The sequence below is a fragment of the Pristis pectinata genome, chromosome 9, assembly GCF_009764475.1.
Source record: "Pristis pectinata isolate sPriPec2 chromosome 9, sPriPec2.1.pri, whole genome shotgun sequence".
Lineage (NCBI taxonomy): Eukaryota > Metazoa > Chordata > Chondrichthyes > Rhinopristiformes > Pristidae > Pristis > Pristis pectinata.
In genome coordinates this window covers 99,976,662-100,001,693 of record NC_067413.1, presented here as the reverse complement: position 1 = coordinate 100,001,693, position 25,032 = coordinate 99,976,662, and the positions used below count along the sequence as shown (strand labels likewise).

Sequence of the window (25,032 nt, the reverse complement as noted above, 5' to 3'; positions counted from 1 at the left end):
AAACTTACTTGCAGCAACAACACAGGCACAGAGCATCAGATAAGCAGCATTCACAAGAAAAACATAAACTAAGCATAAATTATACACGATATTTACAAGAAAACACAATTAGAACAAAAAAAAGTCAGTTTTAGTGCAAAGTGATCAAAGGAGTCATTGCATTGCTAAACTGTAATGATTAGGGTTGTGTCGGTTGGTTCAAGAACCAAATGGTTGAAGGGAAGTAGCTGTTCCTGAACCTGGTGGTGTGGGGACTTCAGGCTTCTGTACCTCCTGCCTGATGGGAACTGTGAGAAGATGGCACGGCCCGGATGGTGGGGATCTCATCTACATGACTAATTAAGGAACAAAGAAACATGACTCCAAGTACCAACCTGATCCATATCAAAATCAAAACACAGCTGCTGGAAATCTGAAAAAAACAGAAAATGCTGGAAACACTCAGCAGGTCAGGAAGCATCTGTGGAGAGTTAAACAGTCAAAGACCCTTTGTCAGAACTGGGAAAGAGAGAAAACGATCTAATTTTAAGTTGTAGGGAGGGTGGGGAGGGAGGGATTGGTTCCATATGGAGGGTGGGGAGGGTGGGATCGGTTCTGTAGGGAGGGCATGGAGGGAGGGATTCCCTCTGATGACCTCTCTACCCTCTCTGCAACTTAAAATTAAATGTTTCTCTTCCCACTGAGGCTGCCCAAGGTGCTGAGTGTTTCAAGCATTTTAAGTTATTATCTCAGCTCCATAACTAATTAAGTCAATAAGCCATGGAGAGACAAAGTTTATTTTCTGGTTTGTATGGGCTTCAACTAAAGTGGAAGTTAGCATTACAAGTTAGCTTCAGCCCTGTGGGCTAAAGCAATGGAAAATCTCTTGGTTGCAAGGATGTGAACATTACCTGAAATTAGGGTCTATAGATGTCACTAATCAACACAGAACATAGAAGAGTACAGAGCAGGAACAGGTTCCTTGGCCCATGATGTCTGTGCTGAGCATGACGCCCAATTTAATCCCATCCACCTGCACAGGGTCTGTGTACCTCCATTCCCTGCCTGTTCATGTGTCTGTCTATCGTAACTGTTTCCCCCACCTCCCCTGGCAGCCCGTTTCAGGCACCCACCACTGTGTAAAAACTTGCCTCGTAAACCTCCTTTAAACCGTCTCCCTCTCACCTGAAAGCTTCCCCCGGAACGAAGATTCTGACCATCTACCCTATCTATGCCTCTCATAGTTTTATATACAGGCTGTCCCAAAGTTACAACAGGGTTCAGTTCCTGAGAATAGTTCATAACCCGAACTGTTCGTAGGTCAGGAATGAAAAAAGGTGTCTGGGAGAGGATCACAGAAAGAGGTGCGATGGGAGAGCGAGCAGGCACACAGGGTGTCCATAAGTTGGGCATTCGTAATGTGGGGAAGACCTATCTGGTCACCTCTCAGCCTCTGACAATCTGGAGAAAACAATCCATGTTTGTCCAACATCTCCTGATAGCTAATACTCTCTGATCCAGGCAACATCCTGATGAACCTCTTTTGCACCCTCTCCAAAGCCTCTGCGTCCTTCTTATAATGTAGTGACCAAAACTGCACACAATACTCCAAATGTGGCCTAACCAAGGTTTTATACAGCTGCAACCCTATCCACTTGTGTTGCCACTTTCAGGGAGCTATGGATTTGTACCCCAAGATCCAGACAAGATAAGCCTGAGGGTCCTGCTATTTACTGCATACATTTAACCTTCCAAAGTGCAATACCTCACACTTGTCTGAATTAAACTTCATCTGCCAATTCTTTACCCACTGATCTTTATTCTGTTGTACCCTTTGACAACCCTTGTCACTGTTCACAATGCTACCAATTTTTGTATCTTCTGCAAACTTACTAATAGCCCACTTATGTTTTCATCCAAACAACAGGGGTCCCGGCACTGATCCCCGTGGAACACCACTGGTCACAGACCTCCGGTCAGGATGACACCCTGACACAACAACCCTCTGTCCTCTAAAGCAGTGGTTTTCAACCTTTTTCATGCTGTGGCCCCCCAGAACACGTCCTTGTTAGATGGCAGACCCCCAAAGCCCACAAAATCAAACAATCGATAATTCATGCGTACAAAACTTAAATTACTGCACATAGGCCCTATTGAAATAGTGACCATTTCAATCACCGATAATTACCAGCGGTGCCTTTCAGTGTTCAGTTCAATGTGAAGGTTGTGCCTGTTTTGCACTGCAGAGTTTGTCCAAACGTGGTGGTATGTGTGACAAACGTACGGGTATGTCATCCTCAATATTCAGTCCTGATCTGTATTTGGTTTTCAATGGCAGTGACTGCAGAAAATGCTATTTCGCACAAGTGAGTGGTTGCAAATGGTAACAGAACATTGATGGCTTTGCCGGACAGCAGCGGATACTCCTGGGAACATGTTATCCAGAACGACAGCAAAGTGCAAAGTCCTGTCAGATGACAGTTCAGCCAATTCTTCTTGTTCACATCCAGTTAAATCAGTAAGCATGCATTCAAACAGATTTCAAATCCAATCAAACATGCTCGTGTCATCGTCGCCAAAATACTCATGGAAATAATGTGACATCTGTTGAATATGGTTCAAAACAGTGCTCGCAATGGCCTCTGTCTTAGTCTCGTTCATTGTCAGAAAGTCAGCCAGCAACGGAAACATATCATAGACGCCTTGCTCGTATCTTCCCTTCCAGATACGGAGATTTTTCTGGAAGGCATTGATTTTGTCATGCGTTTTCAGAACATTTGAGCCAGGTCCTTGCAATGATAGATTTAAGCTGTTCAAAATGTTGAAAATATCTGCAAGATAAGCTAACCTGGCAACCCACGTCTCATCTGTCAAGAACTGTGCCAATGATCCGTTATGCTCATTTAGAAAAGTGAGCAGTTCATCTTGCAATTCATATACACGCTGCACAACGCGGCCTCGTGACAGCCATCTGACTTCTGTATGTAGCAACAAACGCTTATGCTCGGCTTCCATTTCACGGCATATGCTTTCAAACAAACGATGATTGAGCAGCCTGGCTTTGATAAAGTTAATGATTTTAATGCATGTGGAAAACACATCCGCAAGATTTTCATCCATATCCTTTGCAGCCAAAGCCTCACGGTGAATCATGCAGTGGGTTGCTGCTACATGTGGAGCTACATCTTTCACTTGTGCGACTAGACCCAACTTCTGTCCCGTCATTGCGGCAGCACCATCCGTGCATACTCCAATACACTGTGTCCACGCCAATGTCGATTGTACAAAAAAAGAGTCAAGCACAGGGAAAAGTTCTTCACCGGTTGTAAACCCTGGGAGCGCCTTGTAAAACAAAAAATCTTCCAAAGCCTCTCCTTCCCAGCAATATCGAACATAAACCAACAACTGCGCAGCACTGGCAACATAAGTACTTTCGTCGAGCTGAATCACAAATCTGACTTGCTGAAGACGTGCTATCAGCTGGCTCTGTATATCTTCCGCCATATCGCCAATTCTTCTGCTTACTGTGTTATCAGACAGTGGAATGGCTTTCAGTTTTTGACTGGATTCTTTTCCCAGTACAACTTCGCACATATCTACTGGGGCAGGCAGTATAAGCTCTTCTCCAATTGTGTGAGGCTTTCTGGAACGTGCTATTCATAAATCTACCAAATATGATGCGCGAAGAGCCTTCTCATTTACAGTGGCGCAGGCTGTCGTTTTGCCTTTCTGCTCAAGGTACAGCTCCTTTTGCCGCTCAAAATATTCCTTCGGTTTACTGGCAATATCTGGATGCACTGTTGTTAAATGGCGCTTCAATTTCGCTGGTTTCATTGCATCGTTGGACAGTGTTTGCAAACGCACAACACAGAGAGGTTGGTCCACATTTGTCCCTACTGCGATGAAGCCATATGAAATGTATTCTGGATCGTACTTGCGTTTTTTTCTCTTTTGGTCACCCTTATCCCCTTCGTCATCAGAATCTTCCCGTTTCTGGTCAGCTTTTCTCTTCAGAAATTTCTTCACACTCAGCAATACACGCTGGACAGTTTAATTACTATTACTGATAAACAAAATTATCAAAAAAATCTAAAATTTACACGCTTGCGCACTTTTTGTTTAACAGTGACGTCACTGTGGCGTAAATGCACGGTAAGTAAGCAATATTAAGGCACACCAACAACGTCACTCAGTCTCGCTAACACAGAATAGTAGTGAGTAGTGAACACTACTGACTACTCTGACGACACAAATCAAATATTAAGCGGCAGCTTACCAGAAGGGGACACCGTTTAAAGTCTCTAAGGTTGTCGCCTATAACATAGAATAGATATTGCCGATTTTCTGAATAGTGGAAAACTGGAGCAAGCAAGTAAGCTATGTCTTTGTAACAGGTCGCTTTTCCATTTTTTCTTGGCTTGCTTACGGACCCCCTGGCAACCCGCCGCGGACCCGCAGGGGTCTGCAGACCACAGGTTGAAAACTTCTGCTCTAAAACAGTCATGGTAGTGTAGCAGTTAGCGTAACGCTATTACAGCGTGTTACGCACTCAGTGAAAGTCCCTTTAAGATAGAGAGTGTGTGTGTATGTGTGTGTGGGGCGTGCTTACGTCAATAGAAGATAAAGGACGTAATGACGTTGTTGAAGAAGTCAGAAGAAGAAGAGAGAGAGAGAGAAGGGAGAGAGACACCAGCCTGCTTGTTTTCTCTATCGATGGATGAGAAACAATAACTGTGTTTGCCACTGAAATCCATGTATGGAAGTTGGAAGTAATCCGGTGGAGTTCACTTTGTTGCTGACCTGTAGAAGGAAACAGGTTTTTGTGTGTGGACGACCACGGTTCGGATGCTTTTCGGGGTGAGGAAGTCACTACCGAGTAAACACTGGAGTGTCGTTTGGGGTTCCATCGTGGAACATTTGGATTTCGTATTTACTCTCTCTATGTTTCTCTACGTCTACGTCTTATCTTCAGACAACGGTGGTTGTTGAAGAAGCCCTTGCTCATGTTTCACCTTATGGCTTGCAGAACTGAACTTTAAGAACCATTCCGGAACTGGGAGTTTTGGACTTTGTCACACACACACACGACGAGTTTAGTTTTGGGGTTAACGTTCAAGGTTTAACATTTTTGAATTCTAACATACTAACATTTTTACTCTTATTTTACGTATTATCATAAGTAGTGATTAATAAAATAGTTTTTAACACTGAATCATGCTCAGTGTGTTTCTTTTGTTGCTGGTTTGTGACGAGCGCCAGTGACCCGGGTTTAATTCCGGCTGCTGTTTGTAAGGAGTTTGTATGTTCTCCCTGTGTCTGCGTGGGTTTCCTCCGGGTGCTCCGGTTTCCTCCCACATTCCAAAGATGTACAAGTTAGGACATTGTGGGCATGCTATGTTGGCACCGGAAGTGTGGCGACACTTGCAGGCTGCCCCCAGAACACTCTACACAAAAAGATGCATTTCACTGTGTGTTTCGATGTACATGTGACTAATAAAGATATCTTACCTTGTCGATGGCCAAGACAATTTTTAATCCATTCTACTAAATCCCCATGGGTCTCATACGTCTTTAACCTTTTGGATCAGCCTACCATGAGGAATCTTGTCCAAATCTTTATTAAAGTTCGCACAGATAACACTCACTGCCCTACCCTCATCAATCATTGTCACCTCCTCAAAAAACTCATTCAAATTTGTGTATCATGACCTTCTCAGTACAAAGCTATGCTGATTTTCCCTTAAAAGCCCATGCTTTTCCAAATGTGAGTAAACCCTATCCCTAAGAATCTTCTCCAATAATTTCCCTACCACTGATGGAAGGCTCACTGGCCTATCATTTGCTGCATTATCCCTATTGCTGTTCTTAAACAAAAGAACAAAACTGGCTATTCTCCACTCCCCTGGGACTTGACCTGTAGCTAAAGAGGATACAAAAATCAAGGCCCCAGCGATCTCCTCTCTTGCCTCCTTCAATGACCTGCGATAGATCTCATCAGGCCCTGGGGACATATTCACCTTAATGTTCTTCGGGAGACCCAACAACTCCTCCTTCTTGATTTAAACATGCCCTAGAATATCAGCGTACCCCTCCGTCATCTCACTATTATCCATGTCCTTCTCCTTGGTGAATACAGGAAGTCCCTGACTTACGAACGCCCGACTTACGAACCTTCGTCGTCGGTTCGTAAGCAAGCCCGGCCCCCGATCCTACCACGGTGGCGGTACACCTTCTTTGGCCCAACACTGGGCCAAGTGCATATGTGCAGCTGGGGTCATGTGCAGCCGCGATCCCCGGCCCAAGTGCGCATGCGCGGACACTGTTCTGAGTTACATACAAAATCGGGTTACGAGCAGTCTCAAAAATGGAACTCGTTCGTAACCTGGGGACTTCCTGTACTGATGTCAAGAGCTGGTTGTTGACTTCAGGAAAGGGGGCGGTGTATATGCACCCACCTACATCAACGGTGCTGAGGTCGAGAGGGTCGAGAGCTTCAAGTTCCTGGGAGTGAATATCACCAATAGCCTGTCCTGGTCAAATCACGTAGATGCCATGGCCAAGAAAGCTCATCAGCGCCTTTACTTCCTCAGGAGGCTAAAGAAATTCAGAATGTCCCCTTTGACACTCACCAACTTTTACCGATGCACCATAGAAAGCATCCTATCTGGATGCATCACAGCTTGGTATGGCAACTGATCTGCTCAGGACTGCAAGAAACTGCAGAGAGTTGTGGACACAGCCCAGTGCATCACAGGAACCAGCCTCCCCTCCTTGGACTCTGTCTTTACCTCTCATTGTCTTGGTGAAGCAGCCGGCACAATCAAAGACCCCACCCACCCAGGTCATTCTCTCTTCTCTCCTCTTCCATCAGGTAGAAGATACAGGATCCTAAGGGCACATACCACCAGACATAAGGACAGCTTCTACCCCACTGTGATAAGGCTATTGAACAGTTCCCTTATACGATGAGATGGACTCTGACCTCACGATCTACCTTGTTGTGACCGTGCACCTTATTGCACTGCACTTTCTCTGTAGCTGTGACACTTTACTCTGTACTGTTATTGTTTTTACCTGTACTACATCAATGCACACTGTACTAACTCAATGTAACTTCACTGTGTAATGAATTGACCTGTATGATCGGTGTGCAAGACAAGTTTTTCACTGTACCTCGGTCCAAGTGACAACAATAAACCAATACCAATTTAGTACCTCACCCACTCCCTCTGGCTCCAGGCATAAATTCCCCCCTTTATCCTTGAGTGGTCCTACCCTTTCCCTTTGTATCCTTTTATTTTTAATGTATGCAAAAAATACCTTGGGATTTTCCCTAATCCTACTCACCAAGGACATTTCATGGTCCCTTTTAGCCCTTCTGATTCCCAGTTTCCTTCCTGCTTCCTTTGTAAAGGTTGTAAAGTTGATACAGTTACATAGGTTGGGAGTAGGAGGCAGGGATTGGTAGGCTGGTGGGGGGGGGGGGGGGGGAAGGCATGCAAGTGTGATGTGGTGGGGGAGAGTTGGTGGGATGGGGCACGTACTTCCATTGAATGATTTGAAAACATGGATGATTAAAGACAGAGTGGATGTGGACGATGCTAGGAGACAGAAACTGGCAACCTTGGTACCACAGACCATTTGATATGGTGTTAGAAGTAGAGCTCAGTCAAGTAGGGTGTCAGGATTATAAATAGTCTGATTCAACCACAGGTCAGACGGAGGAATGGAGCCAATTATGAAGTAATGCAGATGATGGCAAGCACTGAAGCAACGGTTCATTTCATTGGAGAAACTTTCAGCTGGTCATTATAAAATGTCTGTTACAGTTGTCCTGCACTATTCATTGAAGACTGCATTGTTAGAATTACAACTACATTTCAATGAATAATTTATTCATATCATAGATGTCAAGACCTTGGTAAAACATAGGAGGTGACTGGATTTGATCCCTCATTGGTGTCAGTCTCAGCCAGGACAGAAGTTGGAGGGTTAATTAACATAGTTTAGAAAATATAGCCCACCTTTTATTAAAACTCAGAATGCAGTGTATTTCAGTTATGAGATTTTTTTTGACTGAAAATTTGTCATTGGCCCTAATAAACCAATTCTTGCAAGTCTTGCCTTCAATACAATGATTCCAAGCAAGCTTGTCACCAAACTCCGAGACCTAGGACTCAACACCTCCCTCTGTAACTGGATCCTTGACTTTCTAACAAAGAGACCGCAATCAGTGAGGATAGGCAGCAATTCCTCCGGCACGATAATTCTCAACACTGGTGCCCCACAAGGCTGCATCCTCAGCCTTCTACTCTACTCCCTATACACTCACGACTGTGTGGCCAGATTCTGCTCTAACTCCATCTACAAGTTTGCAGATGATACCACCGCTGTAGGCCGTATCTCAAACAGCGATGAGTCGGAGTACAGGAAGGAGATAGAGAGCTTAGTGGAATGGTGTCATGACAACAACCTTTCCCTCAAAGTCAACAAAACAAAAGAACTGATCATTGACTTCAGGAAAGGGGGCGGTGTACATGCACCCGTCTACCTCAATGATGCTGAGGTCAAGAGGGTTGAAAGCTTCAAGTTCCTGGGAGTGAACATCACCAACAGCCTGTCCTGGTCAAATCATGTAGATGCCATGGCCAAGAAAGCTCACTAGCGCCTCTACTTCTTCAGGAGGCTAAAGAAATTTGGTTTGTCCCTTTTGACTCTCACCAACTTTTACTGATGCACCATAGAAAGCATCCTATCAGGATGTATCACGGCTTGGTACGGCAACTGCTCTGCCCTGGACTGCAAGAAGCTGCAGAGAGTTGTGGACACAGCCCAGCGCATCACGGACACCAGCCTCCCCTCCTTGGACTCTGTCTTTACCTCTCATTGTTTTGGTGAAGCAGCCAGCATAATCAAAGACCCCACCCACCCGGGTCATTCTCTCTTCTCTCCTCTTCCATTGGGTAGAAGATACAGGAGCCTGAGGGCACGTACCACCAGACTTAAGGACAGCTTCTACCCCACTGCGATAAGACAATTGAATGGTTCCCTTATACAACGAGATGGACTCTGACCTCACGATCTACCTTGTTGTGACCTTGCACCTTATTGCACTGCACTTTCTCTGTAGCTGTGACACTTTACTCTGTACTGTTATTGTTTTTACCTGTACTACATCAATGCACTCTGTACTAACTCAATGTAACTGCACTGTGTAATGAATTGACCTGTATGATCGTTTTGTGAGACAAGTTTTTCACTGTACCTCGGTACAAGTGACAATAATAAACCAATACCAATACCAATACCAATCTTACTAAATCAAATAACTTGACATGGATTACATACCACAACCCTCAAGTCTCGAGTCGTGTTCTCTGGGATTGTTATCCGATATTCTTCTTGCTCCCACTGAGGGGGCTGGTTATGTATATTGGTGATAATAACAGTTAGTTCCACACTGCTGCTCCGATTCCCTCCATCAGTCGCTATAATTTGACGACTGATATGAGCCACCTAGAACACAAAGTTATGTTGAACTGACAATGATTTCGTCAATTTGGAGACATTTTATTTAGCATGGGAAATGTAACTAGGTCCCCAGACAAACCATGATAGATAGATAGATAGATAGATAGATAGATAGATAGATAGATAGATAGATAGATAGATAGATGATAGATAGATAGATAGATAGATAGATAGATAGATAGATAGATAGATAGATAGATAGATAGATAGATAGATAATGGCAGGCCTGAAGGCATCTTTAGACCAGCAGGAATGGTCGTAAAATCCTTGACTATGATGCAATTTCACTGATTCTTTTAAAATTTGCCATGATATTAGCAGCAATAACATTATCAAATGCATTCAAAAGTATTAAATGGACCTCCATTCCTCCATAAATTGTAAATGTAATGAAAATAAAGTAGATAATTGTAATTTCAGTTTGAAAATAACCAATTTTTATCCCTATTATTCTGAGGAGACTGTAAAGTAACTGCATTGTTCTTTTTAAAATGATACAAGTTCTCATGGGATTAAAGCCCAATAACAAAGCTGGATCTTGCATCATGTTCCATTTATCCAGTTCTGACACTACTCAGGTCATGAGTTTGCACAGATCAGGGAGAAAACCTCTGCCAGCCATTTAACAATGTGGGAGGCAGTAACAGTTACTGAAACCTCAATTCCCTCCTTAATTCATCAGTCAACCTTATGATTCCCTGAGCAAATAGATTAATTATCCTGCTTTTCTTATCTTGATGAATAAAAAAATTTAAATTAACATTTTCATTGATTACTTCCCATAATCTCATCAAGGATTTGAAGAATCCAGCTGCATCATGCGTGATGCATTCTGTTATCAGTTGCAAATGAATTTTGCAAAGGGAACCTCACATGTGCATTAAGCTCCCTATTTTAATGTGGATACCTATAATATTAAAGTAGTCCTCCTAAAATGGACCTTGACCTGCTGCTGTATAGTTGTAAAGTGAGCACAACACAAATCTGATAATGGGAGCAGTGGAGTTAGAATTCAAAAGCCTATAAATTCATTGGCATCGTGGTGGTAAATGAAATGATCACCAAGTGCTAGGAAGATGACTGCTTTGGTCTAGTGCAAAATTTAGTCTCATCTGAGCTTCAAGGCTTTAAGTCTACTGAATGGCCCTAACACACTTTTGTGTGCTGTGCCACTGGACATAGGAACATCAGAAATAGGAGCAGGAGGAGGCCATCCGGCCCGTCAAGCCTGCTCCGCCATTTAATAAGATCATGGCTGATCTGGCCATGGACTCATCTCCACCTACCTGCCTTTACCCCATAACCCTTAATTCCCCTACTATGCAAAAATCTATCTAACTGTGTCTTAGATATATTTAATGAGGTAGCCTCCACTGCCTCCCTGGGCAGAGAATTCCACAGATTCACTGCTCTCTGGGAAAAGCAGTCTCTCCTCATCTCCGTCCTAAATCTACTCCCTCTATGTCCCCTAGTTCTAGTCTCACCTACCAGTGGAGACAACCTTCCTGCCTCTATCTTATCTATCCCTTTCATAATTTTATATGTTTCTATAAGATCCCCTCTCATTCTTCTCAAATCCAACAAGTATAGTCCCAGACGACTCAATCTCTCCTCATAGACTAACCCCCTCATCTCCGGAATCAACCTGGTGAACCTCCTCTGCACCACCTCCAAAGCCAGTACATCTTTCCTCAAAAAAGTGACTAGACCTGCACGCAGTATTCCAGGTGTGGCCTCACCAGTACCCTGTACAGTTGCAGCATAACCTCCCTGCTCTTAAATTCAATGAGATGCAAAGCTAAGTATCAGGTATACTCAGAACTAGGGGGCAGGATTACAGGGAAGATGCCATGGTCAACAGTAATGTCCTTATTCAGGAACAGGCATGGGCTTTGGTTCAGAAATCAGGACTAGAACCATGAATGACTACAGAGTCATGTACGATTAAGGGGTAGGCTGAGGGCCAGAACTGTGGAGGGTGATGGGGTGAGAATAGTAGTTGGTGAGGGGCTAGTATTTCCAGCTGGGACACTGGAGAAGGGTCAGAGGGAAAGGAGGTAGGGAGAGGAGGGGACCTGAGTAACAATCCCAGCCTCAGGATGAGATCCGTTCAGGGAACACCACTATGGAAACAGTAACTACAGGTGCACCTCAGAACAATGCACCCTGACTTTCCAGATACCATCCTCAAAGGTCATGAAGTGGGAAGTCGCAGATTTCCACACACATCATGGCACAAATGCAATTCATGGCTGAATTTCTAGTATCACATGATTCAACCTGCCAATTAGGTCCCTCTCAGGAAATAATTGATGTTGATATGTGTAACACTGGATAAAAACAGCATGTGAATTTCTAATTTGTGGTATTTTTTTCTAAATAACAAATGTAAAGAATGAACATGGTTAGCCATAGACTTTTCAAATTAAATATCTTAAACTTATACTAGTCCAAAGCTTCTTGGTCATACACGAGGAAATACATTAGAAAGGGCAGGGCTCTGAAGATGTTCTGTCCAACTCTGCTACTAATACCACAGTTCTAATTCTCTTACCTGGGAAATGGGATGATTGACATAGATCCATCCTGTGCTGGGACTGATCTGGAAGTACTCTGGCTGCTGCCGTGATATGGAGTAGGTGATGACCGCATTGATTCCATGGTCATCGTCATGAGCTGCTGCCCTCAGGAAACTAGTGCCAACTGGTGTGTCTTCCCGCAAATAATCTAAGTACAGGAGGAAAAGATTCATCCAACTTATTATGTATGCTGACTTCTTAAAACTGTACTTAAACTTGTTCATTCTTCCTTGTCTCACTTACTAATTATGTCCTCAGGTTATACTCATTTGAGCACAGAACTCGGCGGTGGTAATACATACCACTACTACAGCGTGCTGCCTGATAGATCTGTGAGATATGGAGCAGTGGCAAAGATTCCTTTTATTAGTCTTACACAGTGGTGTCAAAACAGCAAGTGGAGGCTAGTAATTCCCAACAAGAAAGGCGGAATAATTGAATGAAAAGGCTACACTCCAAACCCCCCGAATGTCAGTACAAACGAGGATGGTTAAGTAGTCTCCATGAATATGGCAAACAGTTTACCATGCAATGTGACAAAACCTGAAAAGAAAATACATTATCAAGAAAAAAGTGTAGCATTGGTGGCTGCCCTCCTGAGTACAGAACTGAACCATAGATACCAGGAATATCCTTTGTTCAGTTCTGAGGTTACGCTGATCTCCACTGGAGGATGATGAAGTAGCTTGGCTCACTGACCGAGAAATTTACTGCACAAATGCACAAATAGTCATCTGGGGAACATGGAGGGGACAATGCACATTGATCCAAAGTCTAACATGAGTCCCTATCTTAAGTACAGGGGGAATGGGAATAAAAATATTATCTGCTGAGAAGTGGAAGCACAATTCCAAGTTATATTCCTCCTTTAAAAACATGAAACTATAAAGAAATGGAAGCAGGAGCAGGCTAGTTGTCTCCTTATGCCTGCTCTGTCATTCAGTGAACTCTTTAACCTCAGTGCCATTTCTAACCCCATATCTCTTGATTTCCTACATCCAAAAATCTCTCAATCTGTCTTGAATACACATCAATGAAGGCTTTTTTATAGAAAATTCTAAAGGTGTGTCACTCCCTCTGGGTGTAAACGTTTCTTCATAGCTCAGCTTATCTCACTCCTCATTTTGAGACTGTGACCCTTGGTTGCCAGCTGGGGAAAACATCATCCCTGCATTCATGCCCCGTAAAATTCTGTACGTTTCTATCGGATTGCCTCTCATTCTTCCAAACTCCAGTCTGTGTAATCGCTCCTCACAGGACAACCTTTCCACTCACTCGGACATCAATCTAATGATCCTCAATCCATTCTCTCTACCGTATGTCCTCCTTAAGGAGGGAGATCAGACACACACACAATATTCCAAATGCTGTCTCAACAGGGATATTTGCAATGATTAAAATGATTAAAGGCAATTAATATTTATTTCATTGCAGAAGTGGAAAATACAGCATTAAAAAGCTGAAGTGGACACAGAAGATGCCAGGGATACGTGGCAGGTCAAGGTGGTTCTGTGGAGAGAGAAAGAATTGAAGGTTTTCTCTCCATAGCTACTACCTGTGTTGCTGAATACTGCCAAACTTTTTTATTTCAGATTCCCAGCATCTGCAGTACCTTGGTTTTGGAACATGAAAAACCTGTTAGTTTTTTGATCCTGAATTAGGTGGTTCAGAAGGTGTACGGTGTGCTGGCCTTCATTAGCAGGGTGATTGAGTTCAAGAGCCACGAGGTAAAGTTGCAGCTCTACAAAACTCTGGTTAGACCACACTTGTATTGTGTTCAGTTCTGGTCACCTCATTATAGGAAGGATGTGGAAGCTTTAGAAAGGGTGCAGAGGAGATTTACTAGGATGCTGCCTGGATTAGAGAACATGTCTTCTGAAGAAAGGTTGAGCAAGCTCGGGCTTTTCTCTTTGGAGCGACGCAGGATGAGAGACGACTTGATAGAGGTGTAGAAGATTATGAGGGGCATAGATAGAGTGGACAGCCAGCACCTTTTCCCCAGGGTGGCAATGGCCAATACTAGAGGGCATCCATTTAAGGTGAATGGAGGAAAGTTTAGGGGAGATGGCAGAGGTAGGCATTTGACACAGAGAGTGGTGGGTGCCTGGAATACACTGCTGGGAGTGGTGGTAGAGGCTGATACAACAGGGACATTTAAGAGACTCTTAGATAGGCACATGGATGTAAGGAAAATGGTGGGTTATGGGCTGTGTTGGAGGAAAGGGTTGGATTGATTACAGAGTAGGTTTATACACAACATTGTGGGCTGAAGGGCCCGTATTGTGCTGTACTGTTCCATGTTCTATGTTCTATGAATTAATTTTGCCACAGATGCATCACTGAGGACAGTAATCATTGGTTTTCCACTTGCTAGGAAAAGTGAAATGGGGTACAGGAAAAGATATGATCAACACAGAAACACTTCAACCCCTCCCACACTATCACTGATATGTCAGTCCTCGGTCTCCTCCACTGCCAGGAGAATTCCAAACGCAAACTGGAGGAACAGCTCCTCATTTTCCATCTTGGAACCTTGCAGCCTAATGGGATGAACATTGAATTCTCCCACTTTAGGTAATCCCCACCCCTCTTCCCCAGACCCCTCACCATGCATCTTCTTCCCTTTCCTAGCCTATCTTTTTTCTATCCCCATTTCTCCCCCTTTTTCTCCTTCCCTTTGACCCATCCCCCAGTGGATCTGCTCCCTTCCTCCCCCACACCTGCCTATCACTATCTCTTACCTGCATCTACCTATCACCACCCTGTGCCCACCCCGCCTCCCCTCTTTTGTCCACCTATCACTGCCCTGCCTTTCTCTCCTATATATCGGGCTTCCCCTTTTCCTATCTTCAGTCCTGAAGAAGGGTCCTGACCCGAAACGTTGATCGCCTGCTATTCTCCACAGATGCTGCCTGACCTGCTGAGTTCCTCCAGCATCATCGTGTTTTTCATCATGACATGATCAAAACACAGACCATCACACAAAGTCCAACATCACTCCAAAACAAAAAAAAATTAAAGATTAAAAATTCAGCATCGTGGACCCACTTATCTGTAAATGGTGCCTGTAGTTTGGTGCTTACATTGGTAGCGACTGTTCTCAAACTTTGGATCATTGTCATTTTCATCAGCTATGAGTATAACCATCTGACAAATGCCAATTAGTGGCTCCTGGGCTTGGTCTGTGGCAGTCACTGACACCGTGTATTCTCGCTGTCTCTCTCTGTCAAAACTCTGGGTTGTGGTAATAGATCCTATAAAAGAAAATATTGTTGGAGGATAAGCTGAGCAACCAGGCATTTGGCGTATTCTTTACTCCATTTCAATTACATTTTCAATAAATGGTTCTAAATAATTTGAAATAGCAGTTATTCAAAGCAAGTGCTTAGCTCCTGTCTGTGTTAGATAGAACTATTACAGTGCACTAATTCTTGTGAGAAAAATTGCACTCCAATGAGCAGAAACACTGAGTTGAGAGCAGGGATTGCAAAAATTCATGTCGTACTGTGGCCCCCCCAAAATATTGTCAACAGGAATACAATTTAGACAACATAATCTTAAAGCATCAATTTCTTTTCAAAGATCAAAGTGTTTAAACTCTTAAAATTTGGCTCACTTCTGACAAGATGGAAAGCAACTGAATAAAATGCAAAGTGTTGGAAATAATCAGCAGAACAAGATAACACAGTTAACAAAAAAAATCAAAACAAACAAAAATCGAACCTGATGAAAGATCATCGCCCTGAAACATTTACTGTGTTGCTCTTTCCACAGTTGCTGGTGGACTTACTGAATATTTCCATCAATTTTTATTTCTGATTTCTAGCACTGGCGGTACAGTAAACCCCGAACTTCCCTGTGTGTAACTTCTGTGATTTCACGAATTTGCAGTTGATGCAATAGTTTCTGTAGCACCCCCCATATGGCAAGAGGAAACTTTCAACTGACTGATTCGTCTGCTAATGAGGAAATCATTCAACGCCATGAATTTGTCCCCAGACGATTCCCCGAGCAGTTTTTGCTTTATTTTTAAAATGTGAAATTTTTGAGTGAAGTGCCAAAAATCATAACCCCTCCATAACCCCTCCATAACCCCCATAACCCCTCCCCATTGCTCCATAACCCCCCCATAACCCCTCCCCATCACCATAACCCCCCCATAACCTCTACCCATTGCTCCATTACCGGTGGAAATCTGGAAAAGCGCTGTTGCTAGAAATCTGGAAAAAAAAGTGTAAATGCTGAAAACACTCAGTAGGTTGGACAGCATCTGTGGAAAGAGAAACAGAGTTAACACTTCAGGTCCTCATCTCAGGGCATGGATTAGTTCTGGGAACTGAGCTATCATTGCCATAACAGAAACACGGCTGAGGGAAGGGCAGGACTGGCAGCTCAATGTTCAAGGATACAGATGCTACAGGCGTGACAGAGGTGCAGTAAGAGATGAGGGAGAAGTTGTCTTCTTGATGAAAGAGGATATAACTACAGTCCTTAGAGAGGATATTCTTGGGGCACCATCCAGTGAGGCCATATGGGTAGAAGGAGGGGATGGGCACTCTGATGGGATTGTAGTATAGGCTCCCCAATAGTCAGTGGGAATTGGAGGAGCAGATATGCAGTGATATTGCAGCTAGTTGTAAACATAACTGGGTAGTATTCGTGGGAGATTTTAACTTCCCAAAATTGACTGGGCCAACCATAGTGTAAAAGGCTTGGAAGGAGTGGAATTTGTGAAATGTGTCCAAGAAAGCTTCCTGTATCAATATATAGAGGGAACTACTAGAGAGGGTGCAACACCGGACCTCCTCCTGGGGAATGAGGGAGGTCAAGTGGTGGACATGTCTGTCAGCGAGCACTTTGGTCCAGTGACCATAATTCTATTAGTTTGAAAACAGTTATGGAGGAGGATATGACCTGTTTACAGGTTAAGGTCAAGGTTCGGAACTGGGGAAGAGCAAAATTTAGAGCAATTAGGCAGGATCTTGCAGAAGTTGATTGGGCGAAATTGTTTGCAGGGAAAGGAGCGTCTGCCAAGTGGGAGGTGTTTAAAAGTGTGGTGTCCTGAATTCAGGGCCTGCATGTTCCCATCAGGGTGAAGGGCAAGGCTGGCAGGTTTCGGGAACCCTGGTTGACGAGAGATATTGAGGCTCTGGTTAAGAAAAAGAGGGAGGCATACACTGCGCATAAGCAATTGGGAACTAGTGAATCTCTAGATGACTCAAGAAGTGTAGGAGTGCACTTACGAGAGAAGTTAGGAGGGCAAAAAGAGGATATGAGAAGGATCTGGCAGGTAAGGTGAGGCAAAATCCCAAGAGATTCTAGAGGTATATTAAGTAAAAGGGAGAATAGGTCCCCTTAAAGATCAGCATGGCTGTCTGTGTGTGGAACCAAAGGAAATGGGAGAGATTTTTAATGAATATTTCTCTTCAGTTTTTATTGTGGAGAAAATGATGGAAGCTGAGGAAATGGGGGAAATGGGTGGTGATGTCTTGGACCACATATGAATTAGCAGGGAGGAGGTATTGGAGGCCTTAAAGTGCATTAAGGTGGATAAGTCCCCAGGGCCTGACCTGGTGCATTCTCAGACCCTGTGGGAAGCGAGAGAAGAAATTGCGGAGGCCCTTGCCGAGATTTTTGCTTCATCTTTGGCCACAGGTGAAGGTTGGAGGACTGGAGAGTGGCCTGTGTGGTATCGTTGTTTAAAAAGGGTAGAAAAACAAGCTGGGAAACTACAGGTCAGTGAATCTGACATTGGTGGTTGGTAAGTTGATGGAGGGGATTCTGAGGGACAGGATCTACCAACATTTGCAGAGACAGGGTCTGATTCGGGACAGTCAGCGTGGCTTTGTGTGTGGGAAGTCAGGTCAGACAAATATCTTGCCGTTCTTCAAGGTAACCAAGAGGGTAGATGAGGGTAGGGCAGTGGATGTTGTCTTATACGGTCTTCAGCAAGGCCTTTGACAAGGTCCCTCATGGCAGGCTGGTCTGGAAGATTAGAACACAGGGGATCCAGGGGGAGATAGTGGATTGGATTCATAATTGGTTCAGTGGTAGGAAGCAGAGGGTGATGGTTGTAGGTTGTTTCTCAGACTGGAGGCCAGTGTCTAGTGGTGTGCCACAGGGGTCGGTGCTGGGACCTTTGTTGTTTGTACTTTATATAAACAATTTGGATGTGAATATACAAGGCATGGTTGGTAAGTCTGTGGATGACACTAAAATAGGTGGTGTTGTGGATAGTGTAGAAGGTTATGAAAAATTACAGGGGGATCTTGATCAGCTGGGTATGTGGGCTGAGGATTGGCAAATGGCTTTCAATCCAGATAAATGTGAGGTATTGCATTTTGGGAGATCACACCAGGGTAGGACTTGTACAGTGAATGGTAGGGCCCTGGGGAGTGTTATGGAACAGAGGGACCTAGGAATGCAAGTGCATTATTCACTGAAAGCAGTGTTACAAGTAGACAGGGTGGTGGAGGTGTTTGGCACACTGGCCTTCATCAGTCAGGGGACTGAGTATAGGAGCTGGGAAGTTATGTTGCAGTTATATAAGATGTTGGTGAGGCCAGACCTGGAGTATTGTGCACAGTTTTGGTTGCCCTGTTATAGGAAACATGTTATTAAACTAGAAAGAGTGCAGAAAAGATTTACCAGGATGTTGCCTGGACTTGGGGGCCCGAGTTACAAGGAGAGGTTGTGTAGACTAGGACTTTATTCCCTGGAACGTAGGAGATTGAGGGGTGACCTGATAGAGGTGTATAAGATCATGAGGGGCATAGACAGGGTGAAAGCACACAGTCTTTTTCCCAGGGAGGGGGAGCTAAAAACAAGAGGGCATAGGTTTAAGATCAGAGGCGAGACGTTTAAAAGGGACATCAGGGGCAGCTCCTTCACACAGAGGGTGGTGCGTATGTGGAATGAGCTGCCAGAAATAGTGGTTGAGGCTGGCACATTAGCAACATTTAAAAGCCATCTAGATAAGTCTGTGGATAGGAGAGGTTTAGAGAGCTATGGGCCAAACACAGGCAGATGGGATGAGCTCGCTGGGCAACACAGTCAGCATGAAGAGTTGGGCCGAAGGGCCTGTTCCATGCTGTGATAAACTTATGGAACAAAACTGGTCATCCGACTCCACAGTAATCACAAAGGAAATCTATCCTTTTATCCTTCATTTATTTACGGTCAAAATATACTCTCTTTACATTTTCATTACATTTTCAGTATTGAACCATAAAAACCTGACAGCACATAATAAGCATTTTGGTCCATCATACCCATGCTGACTCTTTGTGAGGGCAATCATACATAGCCCCATTTTTATGAATGTAAGTTCCTCATCCTTAAATACCTCACCAAATCCCTCTGGAATCTCTGGAATCAGCTTCCATCTCACACCTTCTTAAGAAGACTGTTCCACAACCCAGCAACTCGGCATGAAAAATGTTCTCTCCTCCCCTGCAGAATTTTTGCCAATGATTCTGGATCCATGACTCCGGCCTATTGACCCACCCTAAGGCAGAAACCATGATGCAGTAATTCTTCCTTGTATAAGCGGCTAAATTGGGCCACTGCAGGAGATTGTTGCGCTTCACATTTCTTTTAGTGCCTATCATATCAAGTGTGACCAAAAGTATAGTTTGAGCAATCCTGAGATGAAAAGCATATGCTCCTCTTTGCTTGCCTGGTTATCATAACTTCTCTGCCAGATCACATGACTTAACAAAGTTACTAACTACAAAATGTAAAGTCAATGATTTGTACTCAAAGAAGGATTCCAGATTTATCGCATTAATACCTGCACAAACTGAAATGGAGTACATCGGTATTTGAACAACCAGAACCATATCCGTCCTGCACAGTAATAACAAATTAAATGGAAAACCCAAATTCCAAGAATCACTAGAGCCTTTTACTCAGCCAGAGTAAACATGTTATAAACGCATTTCACAAAATTTGTTAATGAGCTTTCCAAATGTCTCACGTTCAGCAGCACCAACTTTTTAAAAAGACAAATGTTTAAGAACAAATTCGTATTAATAATTTGCTCTTGATTCTTATAACAGTACTTACCTATAGTAGTAACTGAATGAAAAAATCTTTTGTACCTTGAATATTTAGTTTCTGTTCAGTGTGTCATTTGTTTTTTATTGCAAAGTTACTGAACACTCTACTCACCAGTGTCGGGATTAATCCGGAAACCTGGAGTCACTCCGTCTCGAATCATGAGTCCGTATTTCACCTGTCCGTTCACTCCAAGATCAGCATCATGGGCCTTGACTTGTAGTACAAATGTTCCAGGGGGCTGGTTTTCCAAGACACAGGCATCTTCATTGTATTTTAAACACTAATATAAAGATCAGACAAATAACTTCTATCAACAGTGTTAATGAAACCTAAAACACTACAGTATCACTTATGTTTTTCTGTACCTGTTTGACCTGCAGAGCACCTGTTACAAAGGGAAATATAAGACTGAGCAGCTGTGGTTCAGTAGTACAATTAAAGGCATCAATTTAAAGAAATGGTTCGCTTAAACTGAGTCGATTTAAATTGTAATACTTTGGTCTCATTCCTTTGGAAGATAACTAAAGAGCTTTTAAAGGCTGCTTCAGTCACCTTTTGGTGAGCTGGTCTCCTTGGATCATCAGTCGCAATGAGCAGTAACTGTGGGGCTATCGTTTGTTTTAAGGGGCAGCCTTCAGTATGGGATCAGGCTGCAACTGAACACAACCCTGCAAGCACCAGTGATGCATTTCATTTTATACTCTAACACATATTCTTGGCTTATTAAGTATGTTATTTTTGTACCCTTTTGCTGAGCTCCTGTTGTGAAAACTGCAGGGGTTGGAAATCTGAAAAACAGAAAACACCAGAAACACTCGGCAGGTCAGGCCACATCTGAGGGAAGAGAAACAGAGTCAATGTTTCAAGTCGAAGACCTGTTCTGATGTCAGAAGGTGGCTTGACCTGCTGAGTATATCCAGCCTCCCTGGTGCCAGGGTACGGGATATCACGGACCGGGTCCAGAATATTCTGAGGGGAGAGGGTGAGCAGCCAGAAGTCTTGGTACATGTAGGTACCAATGACATAGGTAGAAAAAGAGAAGAGGTCCTGAAGGAGGAATACAAGGCATTGGGGAGAAGGTTGAGAAGTAGGACCTCAAGGGTAGTAATCTCAGGATTACTACCTGTGCCACGTGTCAATGATAGGAAGAATAGAAAGCTCTGGCAGGTGAATGCGTGGCTGAGTGACTGGTGCAGGGGGCAGGGCTTCAGATTTTTGGATAATTGGGACCTTTTTTGGGGGAGGCATGACCTATTCGCTAAGGATGGGTTGCACCTAAACTCCAAAGGTTCCAATATCTTGGCGGGAATGTTTAATTTAGTTGTAGGGGAGGGTTTAAACTGATCTGGCAGGGGGATGGAAACCAGGATGTTAGGTTACAAGATGCTAAGGTAAAGGAGGAAGTTTATAGAAACAAGTCCAATGAGGATGGCAAGAAGGACAGGCAGGTGAGGTCAGGATAATTTGCTGAATAACAGAAGTACAACAAGTCAGGATGTTAGGATACAGAATGTTAGGATAGGGGATGAGGTATATAGGAACATGTCTAAGGTAGTATGTAGTGAAGATGGTAAGAAGGATAGACAGGTGGAAAGCCAGGATAATCTGCTGAACAATAGAAGTACAACAAAATCAATAGCAGATACCGGACTAAACGTACTATATTTAAATGCACGTAGCATTAGGAATAAAGTAGATGAGCTAGTGGCACAACTACAGGTTAATAAATACGACATTGTGGCAATCACCGAGTCATGGCTTTATGATGGATGTGATTGGGAACTGAATCTCCAGGGGTACACAGTGTATAGGAAGGATAGGCGGGTAGGCAGAGGGGGAGGTGTGGCCATGATGGTTAGTAGCGATATAAAATCGATAGAAAGGAAAGATATTGGGTCAGAGGAGGTGGAATCCTTGTGGGTGGAGCTAAGAAATAGCAAGGGTAAAAGGACAATGGTAGCAGTCATATATAGGCCCCCTAATAGCAGTCAGCAAGTGGACGATAAGTTGCAGTTTGAGATAGAAAAAGCATGCCAGAGTGACAATGTGAAGATAATTATGGGGGATTTTAACATGAAGGTGGACTGGGAAATCCAGAATGGCGGTAGTACTTAGGAGAGGGAGTTTGCGGAATGGCTAAGTGACGTTTTTCTAGAGCAACTTGTTGAAGAGCCCACCAGGGGATCGGCTGTTTTGGATTGGGTGCTGTGTAATGAACCGGAGGTGATTAGGGAACTAAAGGTAAAGGAACCACTGGGAACCAGTAATCACAATATGACTGAGTTCAGTTTCAAGTTTGAGAAGGAGAAGCTGATAACTGGTGTATCGATATTTCAGTGGAACAAAGGAAATTACAATGGTATGAGAGAGGAGCTGGCCCAAATTGATTGGAAGAGTAAGCTGGCTGCAGGGACGGCAGAGGAGAAATGGAAGGAATTTCTACAGGAAATAAGGAAAATGCAGGATAGATATATTCCAAGAAAAAAAGTTTTGAATGGAAAAAAGGCACAAATGTGGATAACGAGAGAGGTGAAGGCTAAAATAAAAGCAAAAGGGGCGGCATACAAAGAAGCAAAAATTAGTGGGAAAACAGAAGACTGGGAAGCTTTTAAAAACCTGCAGAGAGAAACTAAGAAGGTCATTAGGAAAGAAAAGATGAATTATGAAAGGAAGTTGGCGGATAACATTCGAAAGGATACTAAGAGTTTTTTTAAATACATAAGGAGTAAAAGAGAGACACGGGTTGATATAGCACCAATTGATAATGGTGCAGGAGCTATTATAATGGATGATAGAGAGATGGCAGAGGAATTGAATGAATATTTTGCATCGGTCTTCACCGTGGAGGACATCAGCAATGTGCTGGTTAGTCAGGAGTCTTACGAAATGGAATTGAGTTCAGTTAAGATTACTAGGGAGAAGATGCTAGGAAAACTAAGTGGGCTAAAGACTGATAAGTCTCCCGGACCGGATGAGGTGCATCCCTGGGTTCTGAAGGAGATGGCTTTAGAGATAGTGGAGGCATTGGCGATAATTTTCCAGAAATCGATAGATTCCAGCGTGGTTCCGGAGGACTGGAGGGTCGCAAATGTAGTTCCGTTGTATAAGAAAGGTGGGAGGCAGCATAAAGGAAATTACAGACCTATTAGTCTGATGTCAGTGGTGGGAAAGTTATTGGAATCTATCCTCAAAGATGGGGTTATGGAATACCTAGAGGCGCAAGGCAAGATAGGTCCTAGCCAACATGGTTTTGTGAAGGGAAGATCCTGCCTGACCAACCTACTGGAGTTTTTTGAAGAAATCACAGGTAAGGTGGATAAGGGAGAGGCGGTAGATGTTGTGTATTTAGACTTTCAAAAGGCCTTTGATAAGGTGCCTCACAAGAGACTGATTAATAAGGTCATGGAATTACGGGTAGGATAACAGAATGGGTGGAACATTGGCTGGTTGACAGGAAGCAAAGAGTGGAAATAAAAGGAGCTCGTTCTGGTTGGTTACCGGTTACTAGTGGTGTGCCGCAGTGGTTGGTGTTGGGACCGCTCCTTTTTACCTTGTACATTAACGATTTAGATGATGGAATAAATGGTTTCGTGGCTAAGTTTGCGGATGACACCAAGATAGGGGGAGGAGTAGGGAGTATTGAAGAGATAGGAAGGTTGCAGAGGGACCTAGACAGTTTAGGAGAATGGGCAAGGAAATGGCAGATGAGATTCAATGTAGAGAAATGTGCAGTTGTACACTTTGGAAGCAGAAATAAGCGGGCCGATGATTATCTAGGAGGAGAGAAAATCCAAAGCACGGAAGTACAAAGGGACTTGGGGGTACTTGTGCAGGATACCTTAAAGGTTAACCACCAGGTTGGATCGGTGGTAAAGAAAGCAAATGCTATGTTGGCATTCATTTCGAGAGGTATAGTGTATAAAAGTAAGGAAGTGTTGATGAGGCTCTACGGGGCACTAGTGAGGCCTCATTTGGAATATTGTGCGCAGTTTTGGGCCCCACATCTTAGGAAGGATGTGCTGACGTTGGAGAGGGTTCAGAGGAGATTTACGAGGATGATTCCAGGAATGAAAGGGCTTAAGTATGAGGATCGTTTGTCGGCTCTTGGACTGTACTCACTGGAGTACAGAAGAATGAGAGGGGACCTCATAGCGACATTTAAAATATTGATAGGAAAGGACAGAGTAAATGTGGCTAGGCTGTTTCCCTTGGTGGGTGAGTCCAGGACCAGAGGGCACAATCTTAGAATTAGAGGGTACAGTTTCAAAACAGAGATGAGGAAAAATTTCTTTAGCCAGAGGGTGGTGAATTTGTGGAACTCCTTGCCACGTACAGCAGTGGAGTCCAGATCAGTGGGGGCGTTCAAGGAGGAGATAGATAGATATCTAAATAGTCAGGATATCAAGGGATATGGGGATAAGGCTGGTAATTGGGATTAGAATAGGTTTTTTTTTCTTCCCCCATTCCCCATTTCTCATTTCTATTTCCCTTTCCTTGGAGCAGACTCGATGGGCCGAATGGCCTACTTCTGCTCCCTTGTCTTGTGATCTTGTGATTTTCTGTCTTTGTCCTGTTCTGACTTATTTTGTGTACACATTTAATATTGAACACTACTCTTTAAACTATAGAGTTTGGTCACAGGGTGAGAACTGTCTCTCCCAGCTTTGAATTGGAATTGGTTTATTATTGTCACTTGTACTGAGGTACAGTGAAAAACTTCTCTTGCACACTGATCGTACAGACCAATTCATTACACAGTGCATTGAGGTAGTACGAGGAAAACAATAAAGAATGCAGAGTAAAGTGTCACAGTTACAGAGAAAGTGCAGTGCAGGTAGAAAATAAGGTGCAAGGTCATAACGAGGTAGATCGTGAAGTCAAG

General features: G+C 43.6%; 1 protein-coding gene across 1 annotated transcript in view; it reads right to left on the bottom strand.

Annotated features, from left to right (window-relative positions):
* Positions 1-25,032, bottom strand: part of si:dkey-22o22.2 (neural-cadherin) — a 209,558-nt gene that overhangs the window by 55,679 nt on the left and 128,847 nt on the right. Inside the window, exons 9-12 of the mRNA XM_052022628.1 lie at positions 20,262-20,430; positions 15,173-15,343; positions 12,065-12,237; positions 9,328-9,495 (exon numbers count right to left, since the gene is read on the bottom strand). Coding sequence (XP_051878588.1) covers positions 9,328-9,495; positions 12,065-12,237; positions 15,173-15,343; positions 20,262-20,430 — 681 coding nt within the window. The remainder of the gene's footprint in view (positions 1-9,327; positions 9,496-12,064; positions 12,238-15,172; positions 15,344-20,261; positions 20,431-25,032) is intronic.